Source organism: Marmota marmota, unplaced genomic scaffold (genome assembly GCF_001458135.2).
Source record: "Marmota marmota marmota unplaced genomic scaffold, marMar, whole genome shotgun sequence".
NCBI lineage: Eukaryota > Metazoa > Chordata > Mammalia > Rodentia > Sciuridae > Marmota > Marmota marmota.
The window spans coordinates 16,509,853-16,527,379 of record NW_026000142.1 but is presented as its reverse complement, the minus strand read 5'-3'; the positions used below and the strand labels follow the sequence as shown (position 1 = coordinate 16,527,379).

Sequence of the window (17,527 nt, the reverse complement as noted above, 5' to 3'; positions counted from 1 at the left end):
ATCCCTAGCTGCTGTGTAACAGAACATAAGTACTCTCCTAATTTAGTATTATTTTTACCAATTCATGTAAGGAAATTGTCTCAGAGAGGATGTTCAAGGTCATCATCAGGGACTCAAAGCCAGTTCTAAATGACTCCAAAACCTTTTCTTTCCCCTTTTCCTAGATTGCTTGCTATCAGTGAAACAATAGACACTGGAATAAACAACTATAATATAAGAAGAAGCATTTCTAAAGTATACCAACATGCCACAGAAATACACAGAGGGCAGCTGATCTAACCTAGGTGAAATGGTCGGTGGAGAAAGAAGGAAAAGCAATGGAGAGAAGGCTGAGCTCAGCCTGGAAGGATAAGAAGGTGCCATTCAGGCAGGGCGCTTCCCTTTATGAAGCAAATCCATGAAGGAGAAGTCAATTGTAGAGAGTTAGGCACAAACGGCTGAGCCAGTATTAAATCGCATGATTTGGGATGTGGCTCCCAATAGTTTGGACTTATTGATTGTTTCCATTGCCCATCAGCCAGGTCTTTCATGCCTATGATGTAAATCTTGGTCATAAACTTGGCTGCATATCAGATACCTGGGTCCTATCCTTAAAGATTCTGATTCACCAGAGTTTTGGGATTTAAAAAAAATCTTCCCAACTGATTCTAGTGTCCATCTACATTCTAGTGTGATCAGCAGACTATAGATTCATTTAGAACCCTACTAAATAAGCAGGGCACTTTAGGCGAATGTGGGAAAGATACTGAATGCTTCAGAATAAGAAACCAAGTGCTGGCTTCCTTCACAGTGTCACCAAAGGCTAGGCAATGGTTAAGTCCATTGCATATCAGTCTCTCCATGTGTGATATGAACACTGAAATTTCATCCAGTTCTCCAGTTCCATGATTCATTATGGTTTGGGCCAGAATCTCAGACCAATGTTCTCCCAAGTGCACACATCCTTTCATGTGCTGCTTACTGTCTGCCTCCTGTTGCATTTCAGCAGCTCCTTCCACCTCTTGCATTTTGGAAGGACATTGGCCTGTGTTTCTTACAAATGCTAGGACTAGCTAGAAAAATTCTTGCTTCAATTGTGCAAAATGCTGATTTTCAGGAGGCTATCTCAATGCTAGGGAAGATCCAATGAAAGGCTCAGCAGAATGCCTAGTGGAAGGAGCAAGGGATTGGACACCCATGGACCTGGTTTTGTTCTGCCATGAGCTGGGTGGACTTTGGGCTTCTTGTCTAAAGAGGACAATAATATCAGCTTCGCAGGGTTCCCGCAATAAGACTCAGTGAAATCCTAGAGATTGCAATGTGCTTAACAACTGGTTGACAGGCATGTCATCAGTCTTTAGCAGATATCAGCAAAATAAAGAAATTAATGGTCATGAGAGCTCAGGAAAAGCAAGAGGTTATTCTCGGCAGCAGAAGTCATATTTGTTGAATTTGAAAGGAGTGCTTTTTCACATTTTCCTGACACTGTGGGGAATTTGAAAAAGAAAACACATGATGCTTTTCTTTCTTAGCATTTTTTTTTCAAGGTCCTGCTTAAGTTTTTTGCGGACAGCTTTTCCTGACACTCTGTCTTCCATTCACTCCTTTGTCTGAATTCAATTACATGTCAGATACTTAACACTCCATTGTCTGTATTTTTCTGGGCGTTGTTATTAGTCACTCAGTAACTCAAGTGTATCCAGTCTGTCTCTGGAGCCAGACTGTTAAACTTCTTAAAACCTCTCTTGTATTCTTGTCCCTCCACCCACTCTGCTTCCATCACCTCCACCACAGAGCCAGCCTTAAATGACACGCAGAATCTTACCGAGGGAGCCAAGTGACCTCTCTGGCTTCTATTTAAAATTGAAGTGTCAAACTTTTCCAGCAATTAGAAAATGAGTTAGGACATATTATCTCATGTCCTTGTGGTAAGTTCCAGCCACTGGTACTATTTCTCAATTCTAATCAGATTTCTAACAAGTCTGATTTCCTTCCACCTATTTAGAGACAGTGATTCATCTTCTCCTAGTTCCTTTTCCTCTACAGGTGGTGCTTAGCTTTCCTGCCTTGGGAAGAAAGACAGTCTTACATTTGGGCAGGACATGGCAGAGCTTTGTCACGGTCTCTTTCAGCTTCCTCTCCCAGTCTACCCCAGATAAACACATACTTCAAGTAAAACCTGCTTTCTCTGCAACCATAGCTTCAAGGTTAAGTTTTCTAGGAGCCCACTTTCCCCTGCCTGCCAGCACCTGACTGCAGTAGACTTTAGGAAATCAGGACAATTATGGCTCTCCCACTGCCCACAGCAATCCATACTTTCCTCAGATACTCCACTGGTGGCACAATCGGAGGTGATATACTGTGTCAATATCTTTTCAAAATACTCATTCAGAAATAAGCACAATTAAGAGGGCCGTGTCATGAAGTAGAAAGCACATGGGCATTAGAGTTGGATAGACCTGGCTTCAAGTTTGCTCATGGGTGACTCTCTGAGCCTCAGTTTCTACCTCTATCAAATATGCTATTGCCTAGATGGAAGAGAAGGTACCCAAGGCACTTGAAATACTATGGGCCTGGAATAAATGACTCTATGTTTCCTGTGTTAAATTCCTCGTTGTATCACTTGAGCAATTTTCATATCACATCAGTTGTCAGTCAGGATTTCCAGGACTTTAGAGTAGAAGTAGGTGACTTTCTGAAAACCTATAAGGATAAGATATACTCTCTGTGGTTATAAACATGTCAAAATATACTCTACTGTCATGTATTTCTAAAAAGAACAAATAAAAATAAATAACTAAAAACTAATTATATAGGGAAAAATTTTCTTGTTGCTTAGCGATGAAGCAGATTGTGGTTATTTGAATGTTTGATATAAAACATTTGACAATGATTCTTAATGACTAGGAGATGTATGCGTGTGTGTGTGTGTGTGTGTGTGTGTGTGTGTGTGTAAAACATTTGGACTTAGAGTGGCCTGCAACATCAATGAGAGATGAGCCAGATTCTGCTGAGAGTAGGTCTTGGATGTTAGTATCATCAGAGAATAAAGAAATGAAATGCATACTCTCTGTGAAGTAGATACATCTTTCTGTCTTCATTCAAGTCATTACTTAAATATTAAACATGACAGGGTTTATTGAACCCATGGTATGTCACTAGAAATGCAACTCTGAATTGATACAAGTGGTAATGATTACCCTGTAATTTTCTGGATCTGGTTGCTTAGCCAACTGTCAGTCTCTCTAAATGAATCAATACCATTCAGTTTACAGTTCCTGATTTTCTTCCCCAGAATTCATGATGGACTTACGAACTAGCTGATTTATTTCTCATTGGTAAGATGCTGGACTTTCATCTTTCATCATTTTTATTCAGTTTTTCTTTTTTAAAAATTTCCTAACCTTTAAATAAGTAAACAGAACTTTGGAATTGCCATAGGTTATAGAAGGGAAATGGATGTGGAGAACCTAAGCGTCAACATTTACCTTCTTTATTTGATTTTTAAAAAACTTTTGAATCATATCAGAAGATTTATTTTAAACAAATAGTACAGAAATTGCCTCTCTGGAAATGTTAGTGGTGCATCGCAGAAGGGGTTACAAGAAAATTAAATGGAAGGCATTTCTCACAGCAGCACAGCGTTTTAACCAGAGAGATTCTGCCCATCCTGACACTGCAGTCTGGGCAGCCCTTTTCCTCCTGGTCTTCCGCCATATTGAGATGAGGTGTTGATTGTTCATGTTAAGGCACATGTGGAGCCCATCTGCAAATAACTATGGGAATAATTAAGTGTAGCCAAAGCATTGCCTTTGGGAAAATTCCTTTGAGTTCGTCCTGAGGCTCCCTGGAAACCTCTTTGTGCCTTGTCGAGTGTACAGTTTTAGAGATGTGGTCAGAGATGGTGGCTCGCTGTGCAGCCAGGACAAAATCCAGCTCACTAGGATCCCTGACCCGAAGTCTCAGCCCTGATTTTATCACTCCAGAATTCTTTCCATTATCTCTCAGATAACCACAAACCTCACAAACTAAAAGAAAATGTAGTCCTCCAATTAAAATAAAGACAAAACCAAGCAACAAAACAAAACAAAAGAGCTTTACTGCATTTTTCCCACTTGCCTTTTATTTATTTATTTATTTAATTTGTTTTAATTAGTTACACATGACAGTACAATGATCTTGACATATCATACATTTGAGTCAGATGGGATATAATTTCTCATTTTTCTGAGTGTACATATTACAGAATTACATTGGTCATGCAGCTTTACTGCATTTTGAATGTGCGTGTGGGAAGAGGTACAGGTAAAAGATGTCGTGAGATATTAAAGAGCTTGGGAATCCATGATTAACTTCTCATCGGCCATAAGATTATGGGTAGTACTTATTTGAGTTTCACTGTATGCTCTCAGCATTGTCTTTGTTGTGAAGGGAGGTCTCCTCACAACCTCACCCGCCCTCTAACATGTACACAAAGTTTTATGTACTGGTCTGGCTGTGAGCTCTTTGTAGTTGCTACTTCATGGTTCCAGGTACTGGATAGACATATAGTTAATTTTCAATGAGAAAAAGAGTAGATGGAAGACAGATATTACATCTTACTCATCACTGTCCTTATTCTCTCCACAATTTGTGTGATCCCTGGACATACATAGTAGCTGCTCAATAAATGCTAGCTGTGTGAAAGGAATGTATGACTCAGGCCTGACATGGAATTCAAGAGGGTGTGAGAGTGAAAACAACAACAAAAAAATTACCATTTCGATTTGAACATAGAAGCCATTTAAATAAGTATCTGTTATTTTTGCCTTAGTGTTACCATAATTCATAAGTTTATTGAAAAATTTATAAAATTATGGTAACAGTGAAACAGCTTGACTCTGGGATGCTGATTACGATGGTTTCATTAAAATTTTATTTTTTAAACTTCTGTTTCTTTGGGGTAGTTGATGCAGATGAACCCAGAGGGGGACAAGCTCTGCTGTAACCCCACCTGCACCTCTTCAATGTTCTCAGGTCGTGAATGTCACAGGAGGGGTGTCCTTTTTGGAAGCAGTCACTTCCATGGATTACTTCCCGGGACTGAATCTGGAAGGGTATCCCAATAGAGACAGTACCAGGTATGCTGAGATCTACGGCATTCCGTCTGCCCACACGCTGCTGCGGGGCACACTGAGGTATAAGGTAAGCAACTGTATTGTAGATTAAACACCTTGCCAGTTTTGATGTAAGTGTGTGAATACTTAATTTCCCTTATTAATCAAAGTAATTGAGATGAAAAACCAAATCACAGCCTCTTTTCTCTTTTGATTAACAGTTTTAGAATGTGCCTCTTTTCTCTTTTGATTAACAGTTTTAGAATGTCAGATGTCAACTCAAAATCACAAAGGAAAATATAATGCCTTATTAGCAGTCAGGGGCAAGAAGGTTCAGGTTTGTGAGATTTGGGGGCCATGTGGCCTCACCAGGACTCAATTTCTCTTTGTTCCCCAGCCCTTTTCGCCAGGATTCCCTGCAGTCCCGATTTCCACACAGTGGCAGGCGGATGGCAGGGGCTTTACTTCTTGCACTCTGTCAAATCCAGTGGAAATATAAAAGCTCATCTTTCTAATCATTAAAAATGCATTTTTTTGTCTCTTTAGCTGGGATTTATCTCCGATGTTGGTAGAATAAAAGTATATTTTGATCTATGATATTCAATATTGATGAAGATGGAGTCAGTCTCATTTGAAACATCTGGATTGGAGCTGGGGAAAGGGACAGGGTGACAGGGACTTCCCCAAAGCACACCAGGAATTTTTTAAAGTATTTTAAAATAAAATAACTGATGTAATTCTGCAATCTGTATATGGGGTAAAAATGGGAGCTCATAATCCACTTGAATCAAAGTGTGAAATATGATATATCAAGAACTATGTAATGTTTTGAACAGCCAACAATAAAAAATTAAAAAAAAAGTATTTTTTTAGTTGTCAATGGATCTTTTATTTTGTTTTATGTGTATGTGGTGCTGAGGATGGGTCCCACAGCCTCACACATGCCAGGGAAGCACTCTGCCACTGAGCCAAAACTCCAGCCCTGGAATGTTTTTAGACCACCCAATGGATAACACATTCTAGGAGGAAAAAATATAAATGTCCGTTACCAAGGTAGGCAGACCTGAGACTGACTGGCAGAATAGGCCTAGCAGCCCGCCGGTGTGGTAGACACATCACCCCAATTGGAGGAGGGGCAGAGCAGAGCAGCCACCCGCGCCTGCAAGGTAGGCAGACCTGTGACCGACTGGCAGAACAGGCCCAGCGGCCCGCCAACGTGGTAGACAGATCACCCCAATTGGAGGAGGAGCACAGCTGCCACCCGACCCTGCAAGGGAGACTTTGCAACTATACAAGAGCAATATAAATATATAGGGGGGAAATTCAAGAACACAACAGTTTCACCAAGCAGAAAGAAACGCAAGCAGTATGAAAAGACAAGGAAAGAAAGGACCACAAGCAATGCAGGTCAACTCAACCTTAGAAGAGGTAATAGCTGCAGCAGATGGAATTTCAGATAAAGAATTCAGGATTTACATGCTTCAGATGATCTGGAGTCTCAAGAAAGACATTAGACAGCAAAATCAGACAATGAAAGATCACTTCAACAATGAATTACATAAACAAATCCAAGAAGCAAAAGATCAACTATAGAGGGAGATAGAGGTTATAAAAAACAAACAGAAATCCTAGAAATGCAGGAAGCAATAAACCAACTTAAAAACTCAAATGAGAATACTACCAGCAGAGTAGAACACTTAGAAGATAGAACATCAGACTATGAAGACAAAGTATTTCAACTTGAAAAGAGCATAGACAGCTCAGCAAGACTCTTAAGAAACCATGAGCAGAACATCCAAGAAATATGGGATAACATAAAGAGACCAAACTTAAGAGTCATTGGGATACAGGAAGGTATAGAGGTCCAAACCAAAGGAATGAGCAATCTGTTCAACGAAATAATATGAGAAAACTTCCCAGACTTGAAGAATGAGACAGAATCCCAAATCCTAGAAGCCTACAGGATGCCGAATGTGCAAAATCATAAGAGATCCACACCTAGACACATTATAAAGAAGATGTCCAACACACAGAATAAGGAGAGAATTTTAAAAGCTTCAAGATAAAGGAAGCAGATTACATTTAGGGGTAAACCAATCAGGATAACAGCTGGACTTTCAACACAGACTCTGAAAGCTAGAAGGTCCTGGAACAACATATTTCAAACGCTGAAAGAAAATGGGTTCCAGCCAAGAATTGTGTATCCAGCGAAATTAAGCTTCAGGATGGAAGATGAAATTAAAACCTTCCATGATAAACAAAGCTAAAAGAATTTTCAGCTAGAAAACCATCTCTTCAAAACATCCTCGCCAAAACATTACAGGAAGAGGAAATGGAAAATAACAATGAAAACCAACAGTGGGAGGTAGTACAGTAATGAGAAAAAATAATCAAAGAGGAAAAACAAACCATGTTAAGTAACATAAATAAACAAATATGGCTGGAAGAACAATCCGTATCTCAATAATAACCCTAAATGTTAATGGCTTAAACTCACCAATTAAGAGACACAGGCTAGTAGAGTGGATAAAAAAAGATCCAACAATATGCTGCCTACAGGAGATGCATTTCATAGGAAAAGACATAGACTGAAGGTGAAAGGTTGGAAAAATCATATCACTCATATGGTCTTTGGAAACAAGCAGGAGTGTCCATATCATATCAAATAAAATAGATTTCAAGCCAAAGTTAATCAAAANAGCTATTCCCCTTCTCAGTCTATTCCCTAAAGACCTAAAAAGAGCATACTACAGGGACACTGCTACATCGATGTTCATAGCAGCACAATTCACAATAGCAAGACTGTGGAACCAACCTAGATGCCCTTCAATAGACGAATGGATAAAAAAAAAATGTGGCATTTATACACAATGGTATTACTCTGCATTAAAAAATGACAAAATCATAGAATTTACAGGGAAATGGATGGCATTAGAGCAGATTATGCTAAGTGAAGCTAGCCAATCCCTAAAAAACAAATGCCAAATGTCTTCTTTGATATAAGGAGAGTAACTAAGAACAGAGTAGGGAGGAAGAGCATGAGAAGAAGATTAACATTAAACAGGGATGAGAAGTGGGAGGGAAAGGGAGAGAGAAGGGAAATTGCATGGAAATGAAGAAAACCCTCAGGGTTATACAAAATTACATACAAGAGGAAGTGAGGGGAAAGGGAAAAAAATAACAAGGGGGAGAAATGAATTACAGTAGATGGGGTAGAGAGAGAAGAGGGGAGGGGAGGGGAGGGGGGATAGTAGAGGATAGGAAAGGCAGCAGAATACAACAGACACTAGTATGGCAATATGTAAATCAGTGGATGTGTAACCGATGTGATTCTGCAATCTGTATATGGGGTAAAAATGGGAGTTCATAACCCACTTGAATCAAATGTGAAATATGATATATCAAGAACTATATAATGTTTTGAACCACCAACAATTAAAAAAAATAAATGTCCGTCACCTATTTATTGATCACAAAAGAGCAGTTGCATCGTACCTACATAGTAGCTGCTCAATAAATTGCTTGGATCAATTGGATCCAATTGGATCAGGATAAGCGCTGTAATAGTTTCCTAGCATATTTCCATAAATTGAATGGCTTAAAATAACAGAAATTTATTCTGTTACTGTTCAGGAAGCCAGATGTCTGAAATCAAGGTGTGTGCAGGGTTGGCCCCTTCCTGGAGGTTTGGCATGTGGTCATATCATTCCCTCTCTGCCTCTGTCTTCATGCCATCCTCAGTATTCTCTCGTCTCCTCCTTCAGATACCAGCCATTGGATTTAGGGCCCATCCTAAAACCAGGTTGATTTCATATTGAGATCCTTAACTTATTACATCTGCTGGTATCCAAAATAAACTGATATTCAGAGCTCTGTGTGGCCATGAACTTGGGAGCTTCATCCTTTTATCTGTTGCTTTGCATCCGTAGTTCAACTTCTTCCCCATTCTGTCCCCTTCCAACACCCTCCTGGCCACTCTGCTGCCTGAGGATCCTGGTGACCATTGTTATTCTTTATCTGTGCATATTTGATATTTGATATTTTTTAAAAAAGGATTTCACATATAAGTGAGATCATACAGTGTTTTTCTTTTTTGTCTGACTCATTCACCTAGCATAATGTCTGCCAGGTTCATACTCCTATTTATTTATTTATTATTATTTTTTGTGTTCTCAGGATTGAACTGAGGGCCTTGTGCATAGTAGGTGAGCACCTTACCACTTGAGCTACACGCACAGCCTCTATTTATTTATTTATTTTTTAAAGAAAAGATAACCATTTTATTTCTTACTTGTTGGAACATCTATTGGTTTTATGTCTCCCAATATTTACTTCCTAGCATGTTAGTTTTGTTTATATGTGTATTTTTATTGTCTCCCCCAAAAGATTATAAGCTCCCAGAGGGCAGGGTGGCAGTCATACTCTGATGTGCTCATTGTCCAAAGTTAAACAAGATGTCAGTGATAATGTCCTAAGAGACCTAAAAGCCCTGGCTCCCCAACAAGCCTGTAGGCACAGCAGAAATTCTTGTGTGAACTAGTCATGCCATCCCCTGCTCTGGAAGATTTCTTGATCTGTTTTTCTTCAATTAGTTCTATGTGGTAGTAACATTTTTGGAGGTGGAGTCCAGGAGTTAGAATTTCTGGAGAGCTTTCAGTATAGTCTTTTGCTAAACATGCAGAGTTAGGAATAAAGGATCTTAATAGATTTAAGTATTGACTAAAACCCTCAATGTGTTTGAATGAGAGCTAAGTCCATGGAACCCCTGACCATGGAAGATGTTGCAGTGTTTGTCTTGAGGACTGCCCTGAGCAAGCTATGGTAACCTTCAGCAACCCAAATATACTCTCTAGGGCTGGAGATGAGACGCTGTCATTCAAATATGACAGGGAGGCCTTGGACATCCTCTGCCTGCCTGTCACCTGCTGTCCTTCCAGACCCAGTGTGATAACACCTTTCTCTGGGATCTTCCTAACTCCTTGCCCTTGAGCCACCCCTTTCTCGTTTATGCCAATTTCTGCTCCTTTGTGCTCCCATAACTGTGTCCACCTCTGTCATAGCACCAATAATATTCTATGGTAGCTTGGTCATCAGTGGTCACTTATATCAATAATCACTATTTGTTTGCCAGGCATCATTTTTTCTGTCTTATCTGACCCTCTGCTGGTCCACAGTTTCTTCATGGATAGGAATTAAGTTTTTCATCTCTGACGCTTCAGCCCCTGCAATGTGCCAGCAGTTTTGCTCAGTGTTTATTGAAGACAGTCTGTAAAGTAGCTTCATTTCTGGAGGTCTCCATAAAACTATTCCTGGGGCTGGGGATGTGATTCAGTGGGAGAACTCTTGTCCAGCATGCATGAAGCCCTGAGTTCAGTCCCAGCACTGCAAAAATAAAAACAAAACAAAACCTATATTTCTGATATTAAGAAATCCTTAGTACCTGTCAGATCATTGAAGCAAACTTGCATGTTCCTTTTTTTGTTTTGTTTTTCCTCTTTGAATAGCTAGAATATTACAACCTTGCAGAAATATGAAAATTACCAGTTGACCGCACTTTTAATGATGAGATCTCTGATGGCTACCAGGAACTATTATTTATATTAAAAACTTTGTTGCTTCCCAACATTACTTTCCTCTCTCTTTATCCTTGAGCTGTTATTGGAACAGCTACTGAGTTCCCTGTTTCAGGCCTCACATTCCCCCCTGATTTGCACACAGAACAAGACTGTTTTTTTTTTTTTTTTTTTGTTGTTGTTGTTTGTTTGACCTAATATGTCAATCAAAAATATTATTCTGTCATTTGCTCTCCTTTTGCAGAATGAAATGCTGGAATGTAGGAAAATGGTGTGAGGGTGTGAGAATAAAGGGTATACACTCAGTAATATATTGTGATGATATAATAAATATAATTAAATATAATTTCCTGCTTTCTATGCCTATGGTCCAGATGAACAGACACAGAATAACGTATTAATTGCCACAGTGGAGGTAGTACAAAGACTATGGAATTCAGGGAAGGGAATGCCCACTCACTTGGGGTTTCAGAGTTGGATCCAAGGGAAGAGCAGGAATTCCACAGGTGAAGAGAGGTGGTTAACATGTTGCAGACTCAGGAGCTACAGGTGCAGAAGAGCCCAGATGTTTAGGGATGGTTAGAGATGGAGAGTCAGGCTGCAGGGACACATTGTGATGAGTTTTATATAATATACCAAGGACTTCAGATGTAACCTGAAGGACATATGCAGAACTTTAATGTGAGTGGTGGTATTATCATATCCACATTTTAGAAACTTCGATTCTCAACCTTTCTTCCTTTGCCCTATATGTTTTAGGGTAGTAGTTCTTAATCAGTAGAATGGATTATGTGCTTTGGAGAATATTCCCATAAGTTACTTCTTCCATGATAAGAAAGAGCAAAACTGACTGTTCTATTAAATGACAGTCTGCTGAACTGAATCTATCTATATATTGTACATGGAAATTTGCCCTTATGCTGTCCGAAAGTACCACTCACTTAGTCATGGAAACAGAAATAAAGGCCCAAGTTTTGCAAGGTATTTTATATAAACGAGTAGAATTTTTATGACACTACTGATTGGTTTGAGCTTGGAGGTTATTGTATTCATATCAGCAATACAAATGACTATTTTCAGTCTGTTTTCTAAATTAATTACAAAGATAGATCCTCTTTTCAAAAAATCTTGAAAGTTGTTTTCTTATAAGAGAAAAATTTCTTATGCTGATTACTAATTCTTGTTTCAGGGATATTCCAAAGCTCTGAATGGATTTGTAAAACTGGGTCTGATCAACAGAGAAGAATATCCTGCTCTTCGACCTGAGGCCAACCCTCTCACCTGGGTAAGTCACTTGGGAATTGTGTGCTGTCTGCTGCTCTTCAGAAAAGCCTTCTGAAATGATCAGATGTGCAGTTGACAGCTGAAGTAGGAAGAAAAATCCTTGCCCTAAAGGTCTCCTTCTGTTCACCACTACTGAAGGATGGAGAAGGCCAGGGATTGACACACCAAGCCTATTTTCCATGTTAGCTTGTACCATTGGATCACTCCTCCGAGCTCTGAAAATAGACCTACTTGTTCTCTGCTTTGGGCTCTGAGATCCTCCAACTGTATAATGGTAGCAGGAGTCACTTGGGCCCTTGAATATGATAATCCAGAAGAGATGCTGTTGTATCACAGAGTTTTAGACTCCTAACCCCTAATCCCGCCAATCCTCTCACTTGGCCATTCATAACCATGACTAATTTGAGTTTTAGTTACTCAGTTTATGTCCATATCTTTGATCTTAGAGTTGGAAGGGACTTTGGAGGCGTGGAACTGAATGTAAAGTGTTAGCTTGTTACCAGCTGATCATTCAATTTACACGAATGTGCCCATATTTCAGCAGAGATGCCAACAGAAATGTACCACAGGGGAAGAGGACCAATGTTTTCAATGTAGTAATTTTGTGCGTCTGTAAACCTTTCAATTAAAGTTTTACCTATCATAAATTTACCTGTTGGATAGTAATGAGTAAATATCTTTAGAGAGAACCTGTGTTTGAGGCAGCTAGGTTGCAGAGGGTGGTGCAGGCATTCTTAGGGTGGATCCAGTATGTTTGATCACTGTAGTCTAGAACAGCGGTTTACACACTTTTTTTGGTAAAGGATTAGACTGTAAAAATTTTTGACTTTATGGGCTAGATGATAGTCTCTGTGGAACCATTCAGTTCTGCCATGGGCAACACATAAATCAATGGGCATGACTGTGTTCTAATAAAATTCTTATTTATGAAACATGTGATGAGCCCCATTTGGCTTGTGAACCAACTTTTTGACCCCCGATTTAAAACATGACTTTCCCTTTGGGAGCCTGGTAAAAGTTTTGTTTAGAAAGTAGAAAAAGCTGTGGCCACTGAGATTTTTTTTTTTATACCTGCTAGTTCTTTCTCATCTCTTGAACCTACAGAAGCACTCTGGTTGCTATTGGCAACCACAGAGCCAAGTCACTTCCGCTTTATCCTGGCCAAAATTGACTGCTGGAGGTTGGGGAAGAGTGGGCGAAAAATGTGATGGAGAGGATATATGAAAGCTGGAAATATGCTGGCATTTCCTTTACTTAGTATTGAGTGTTTACCACTGAAATATCATTCTGGAATACCATGCATAGATGTGTAGGGGTGCAGATGCATGCACATTGCTGTTTCTAACTTAAAAATTTGAAGTACCTTTGAGTTCAATGTCTTAATAGGATAATTTCTCAGCTCATTTTATCAGGAACTTATATTTTTATCTTTTTTCCTCATTTAAAATTTTTTTTCTAATTATGCATGACAATAGAATGCACTTTGACACATCATATATTAATGGAGTAAAACTTCTCATTCTTCTGGTTGTGCATGATGTAGAATCACACTGGTTGTGTAGTCATGTATACATGTAGGATGATATTGTCAGATTCATTATCTTTATTTTTCTAATCAGAAACAACTCCTCTGTGACCTAGTTGGGATTTCACGCTCCTCCACGTGTGATATGCTTAAGGAAGCTGTCCTCAAGAAACTGGGAGGGGACAAAAGTCAGCTGGAGGCTGCTGAATGGTAGGCACTCCCCATTCAAGTTAGAGCAAAATATATTGGACCAATGATTACTTGGTCCTTTCTAGTCAAAGAAAGGTAAAGATACAACCGAGCATTTTGCATCTGCCTTGGGTTAACTAACTGCTCTAATGTTGGTCCACTGTGGAGAGATTACTGCATGTTCATATGAGGATAAAAAGTAGGTGAATAGAAGAACTCACTGACACTAAAATTTGGAAAATATTCATTTTGAAAAATTTCTCATTCATTCCTGAATAAAATGGTACAATTTTGCTTTCCTGTAGGAGATTCTCTGAGTATCCCCCCAATACTTTAAAATGTTTATTCACATAACTGCTGTGCATTATGCAGGTACACTTAAAGTGGAGCAGCTAATCTGTAATCTCACAAAAAGCTTTTTTTACAATGTGGATCTACAATGCATCATTTCTGCTCTGCTGCAAGGAGCAATCTCTGGGGTAGTCTGGGGAGGACTCCAAAAGGTTAAAACATCATCATTTTATAATTTAGGAGAGATCTAGAACTTGGGCAGTTACCTTGCAATTCTGTCCTTTTGAGATAAAATTTGTGACTCTCTATTCTGCTTCCCAAATAAGAACATGTATAGGGCTTGAATTAAAGCAGCCACTTCTTGTACTTTTCAGGTTGGGCTTACTTGGGGATGATCAAGTCCCCCAGGCTGACTCCATTGTGGACGCCCTCTCCAAGCATTTGGCCTTGAAGCTCTCCTATGGTACTCTGTGGGGGTCATAGAGAAGTATCCCTAAGGACAAGTCATACAATAGAATTAGAGGAGTAGATTGGCAGGCTGGAACCAAGCAGTAGAAATAGGGAGATGGGATGTGAGGGAAAGGACACTTGAGCTGTTTTTCCAGAGTGTGAGGATTTTTAGGTAAGAATGAACTTAAATACTGTGGGAAAGGAAACAAAAATAGCTTTACTATAACTTATTAGGAAATGCTTAAGGAGCATTTTTGGAATTGTGTATGTGGCCTCTACAGCACTGTCCTTGTGACTGCACAGCCAGTGATCATGACCTCAACAAAAGAACATGATCAGAGTTTTAATTTCCTTGAGTTTTTTTCCCTTGGTTTTGGGTCTGAAAAACAGAAGGATAATGGTCTAATGACCATATGCAATGGGAAGGAAAGTTTGTGAGAGGACAAGGGGTCAGGCAGGAAATGAGACATAATATTTGAGTTATAATGAGTTATTTGAGTTATAGTGGCATTTTTAAATGTCTGTATTTTTTTTAAGGCCCTGAGGAAAAAGACATGATTGTGATGAGAGACAGCTTTGGAATCAGACATCCTTCTGGACATTTAGAAAATAAAACTATTGATCTTGTGGTTTATGGAGACTTCAATGGCTTTTCAGCAATGGCTAAAACTGTGGGGTTACCCACTGCCATGGCAGCCAAAATGTTGCTTAATGGTAAGTTCTGTTCACTTAAGGGCTGAATCTGTCTTCATATCACCTTCAAGTCATTCAGTGCTGGACATCAGATAATTACTCTTGAGCATAACACTGGCATTGACTGAAAGTGAGCTATCTGAGAAGATCCCTTACTGGGAGGTCACCATGTGGAGAGGGAAGAGTATAGGCTTTGGAGTAAGACCTAATTTCCACCCAGCCCAGTCATAAGATAGTTGTGATGGGTTATCATTTACTCAGCACCTCTGAGTACTTTCCTCATCTTGAAAGTGGGTATTGCTATCCCTAATTCATAAGGCTATTGTCACGTTTGAGTGAAATAACATATCAAGTTCCTGCAACATACAGGGACCCACAAGGGAATGTTAATTTCCTTCCTTTATGAACCATAGTTTATTAACTTTGTATTTCAGCATGTTGTCTGTACCTAGTATTTAAGATTATGGATGCTTCCTGATTTACCACAGGCTTTCATCCTGATGCACTCATTGTATGTTGAAAATGTCTTAAGTTGAAAATGCGTCGACTACACCTAACCTAATGAACATCAACTTAGCAACTCAGTTTACTGTAGAGTATCAGGTATTCACTCTGGAGATCTCATGGCTGACAGGGAGCTGTAGCTGGCTGCTGCTGCCCAGCATTGCATGAGAGTATCATATGGCATATCACTAGCCTGAGAAAAGATAAAGATCCTAAGTATTATTTATATCACATGTGTCTATTCCATATAAATGCATTGATTTATATTGAACACACCATGATAACGTTGAAAATCCCAATATGTCAAACCACCTGAAATCTGGAACCCTCTATAAATGAATTCAAATTTTAACTCTCCACTTTCCCCTTATGATCACATATACATTCAATAAGCATTACCTCTGAATATGATTAAGCATTACCTCTGAATATGATACTCCATTTGGCCTGTATGAAAGAAGGAAGGGAGTGAAAAACATCAATATGTGTAAATGTGAAATAATGAGCAAACATATCTACAAATCATATCAGATAATGTCAAATTAAACTACTCACTTGGTCTTTGAGGAACCACAGTGAAGAAGCCATAAAGGCTAGGGTCATCATGGAAGTTATGAAAAGTGCCCAGACTTACTGTTTCAGCCATCCTAACAGGTACTAGTGGTCAAATAATCAGATTGGTTTCTGTTCATTCTGGCAGGAATTAATGCAGTTAATGACACTGAGTTCAGCTATGTTTTCAATCCAAAATTCGTCCCTTTTTCTTACAGTGACTTGACAAAGTAATAGTCTAGCAGGGAACATATAAGCAGCTGTTTTAATGTCAGGCTTCTGACCATCTATTATGCTGAGATTATTGCTGGGGTGATACCTTCCCTTTTGCTGGGGAAATTAACTTTTAGCACCATCCTTGAAATGATAATCACACTTTTATTTTCTTCCAGGTGAAATTGAAGCCAAAGGCCTGATGGGGCCCTTCTCAAAGGAGATCTATGGGCCCATTTTGGATCGGATTAAAGCAGAAGGCATTATATATACTACACAGAGCACAATCAAGCTATAATTGGGAATTTTATTATTTTTATCTTCCCAAACAACACAACTCTCAACGTTTGTGTGATAAATATAATTGTTAATATGCTATTTTATAAAGTATAAAGCATGATATATTTTGATTAAGTTAATACAATGGCTTTTGAAATGCAAATCTCTATTTTAAAATGAAATTTTTTAGAATAGGAGAATGTTTGTCATTACCAGAGAAAATTAGTAATTCTATCATGTACTTTTTCATATATATATATATATATGTAAAAGTGATAATCATCATATGTTAATTTATTATGCTTCTTTTTTCTTATAAGAACATATTTTCCTATAATCAGCAAATGAAGTTTTACTGTTTTAATCAGAAAAATTTCTCATATACTTATATTTTTATATTTTAAAGTGATTGTTAGATATCTTTATTTATCTACAAACCTTTTTTTTTTTTTTTTTTTTAAATTTTTTTATTGTGGGTTGTTCAAAACATTACAAATTTCTTGACATATCATATTCCACACTTTGATTCAAGTGGGTTATGAACTCCCCCCCTCACCCCATACACAGATAGCAGAATCACATCAGTTTCACATCCATTGATTTCCAAATTGCCATCCTAGTGTCTGTTGTGCTCCGCTGCCTTTCCCATCCTCCACCCTCCCCCCTCCCCACCTCCCCCCTGTTTAATGTTAATCTTCTTCTCCTGCTCTTCGTCCCTACTCTGTTCTTAGTTACTCTCCTTATATCAAAGAAGACATTTGGCATTTGTTTTTTAGGGATTGGCTGGCTTCACTTAGCATAATCTGCTCTAATGCCATCCATTTCCCTGTAAATTCTATGATTTTGTCATTTTTTAATGCAGAGTAATACTCCATTGTGTATAAATGCCACATTTTTTT

General features: G+C 38.8%; 1 protein-coding gene across 4 annotated transcripts in view; it reads left to right on the top strand.

Annotated features, from left to right (window-relative positions):
- Window positions 1-17,071, top strand: part of Aass (aminoadipate-semialdehyde synthase) — a 56,752-nt gene extending 39,681 nt beyond the window's left edge. For 2 of the 4 annotated variants that reach the window (XM_015488282.2, XM_048786043.1), the window contains exons 19-24: window positions 4,996-5,163; window positions 11,838-11,933; window positions 13,552-13,667; window positions 14,312-14,400; window positions 14,925-15,101; window positions 16,529-17,071. In XM_015488282.2, coding sequence (XP_015343768.1) covers window positions 4,996-5,163; window positions 11,838-11,933; window positions 13,552-13,667; window positions 14,312-14,400; window positions 14,925-15,101; window positions 16,529-16,647 — 765 coding nt within the window. In that variant the 3' untranslated portion in view covers window positions 16,648-17,071. Of the gene's footprint in view, window positions 1-4,995; window positions 5,164-5,472; window positions 5,856-11,837; window positions 11,934-13,514; window positions 13,668-14,311; window positions 14,401-14,924; window positions 15,102-16,528 lie in introns of those variants that run through there. The other 2 variants (XM_048786044.1, XM_048786045.1) reach the window with 2 other exon arrangements.
- The last annotated feature ends 456 nt before the right edge of the window (window positions 17,072-17,527 follow it).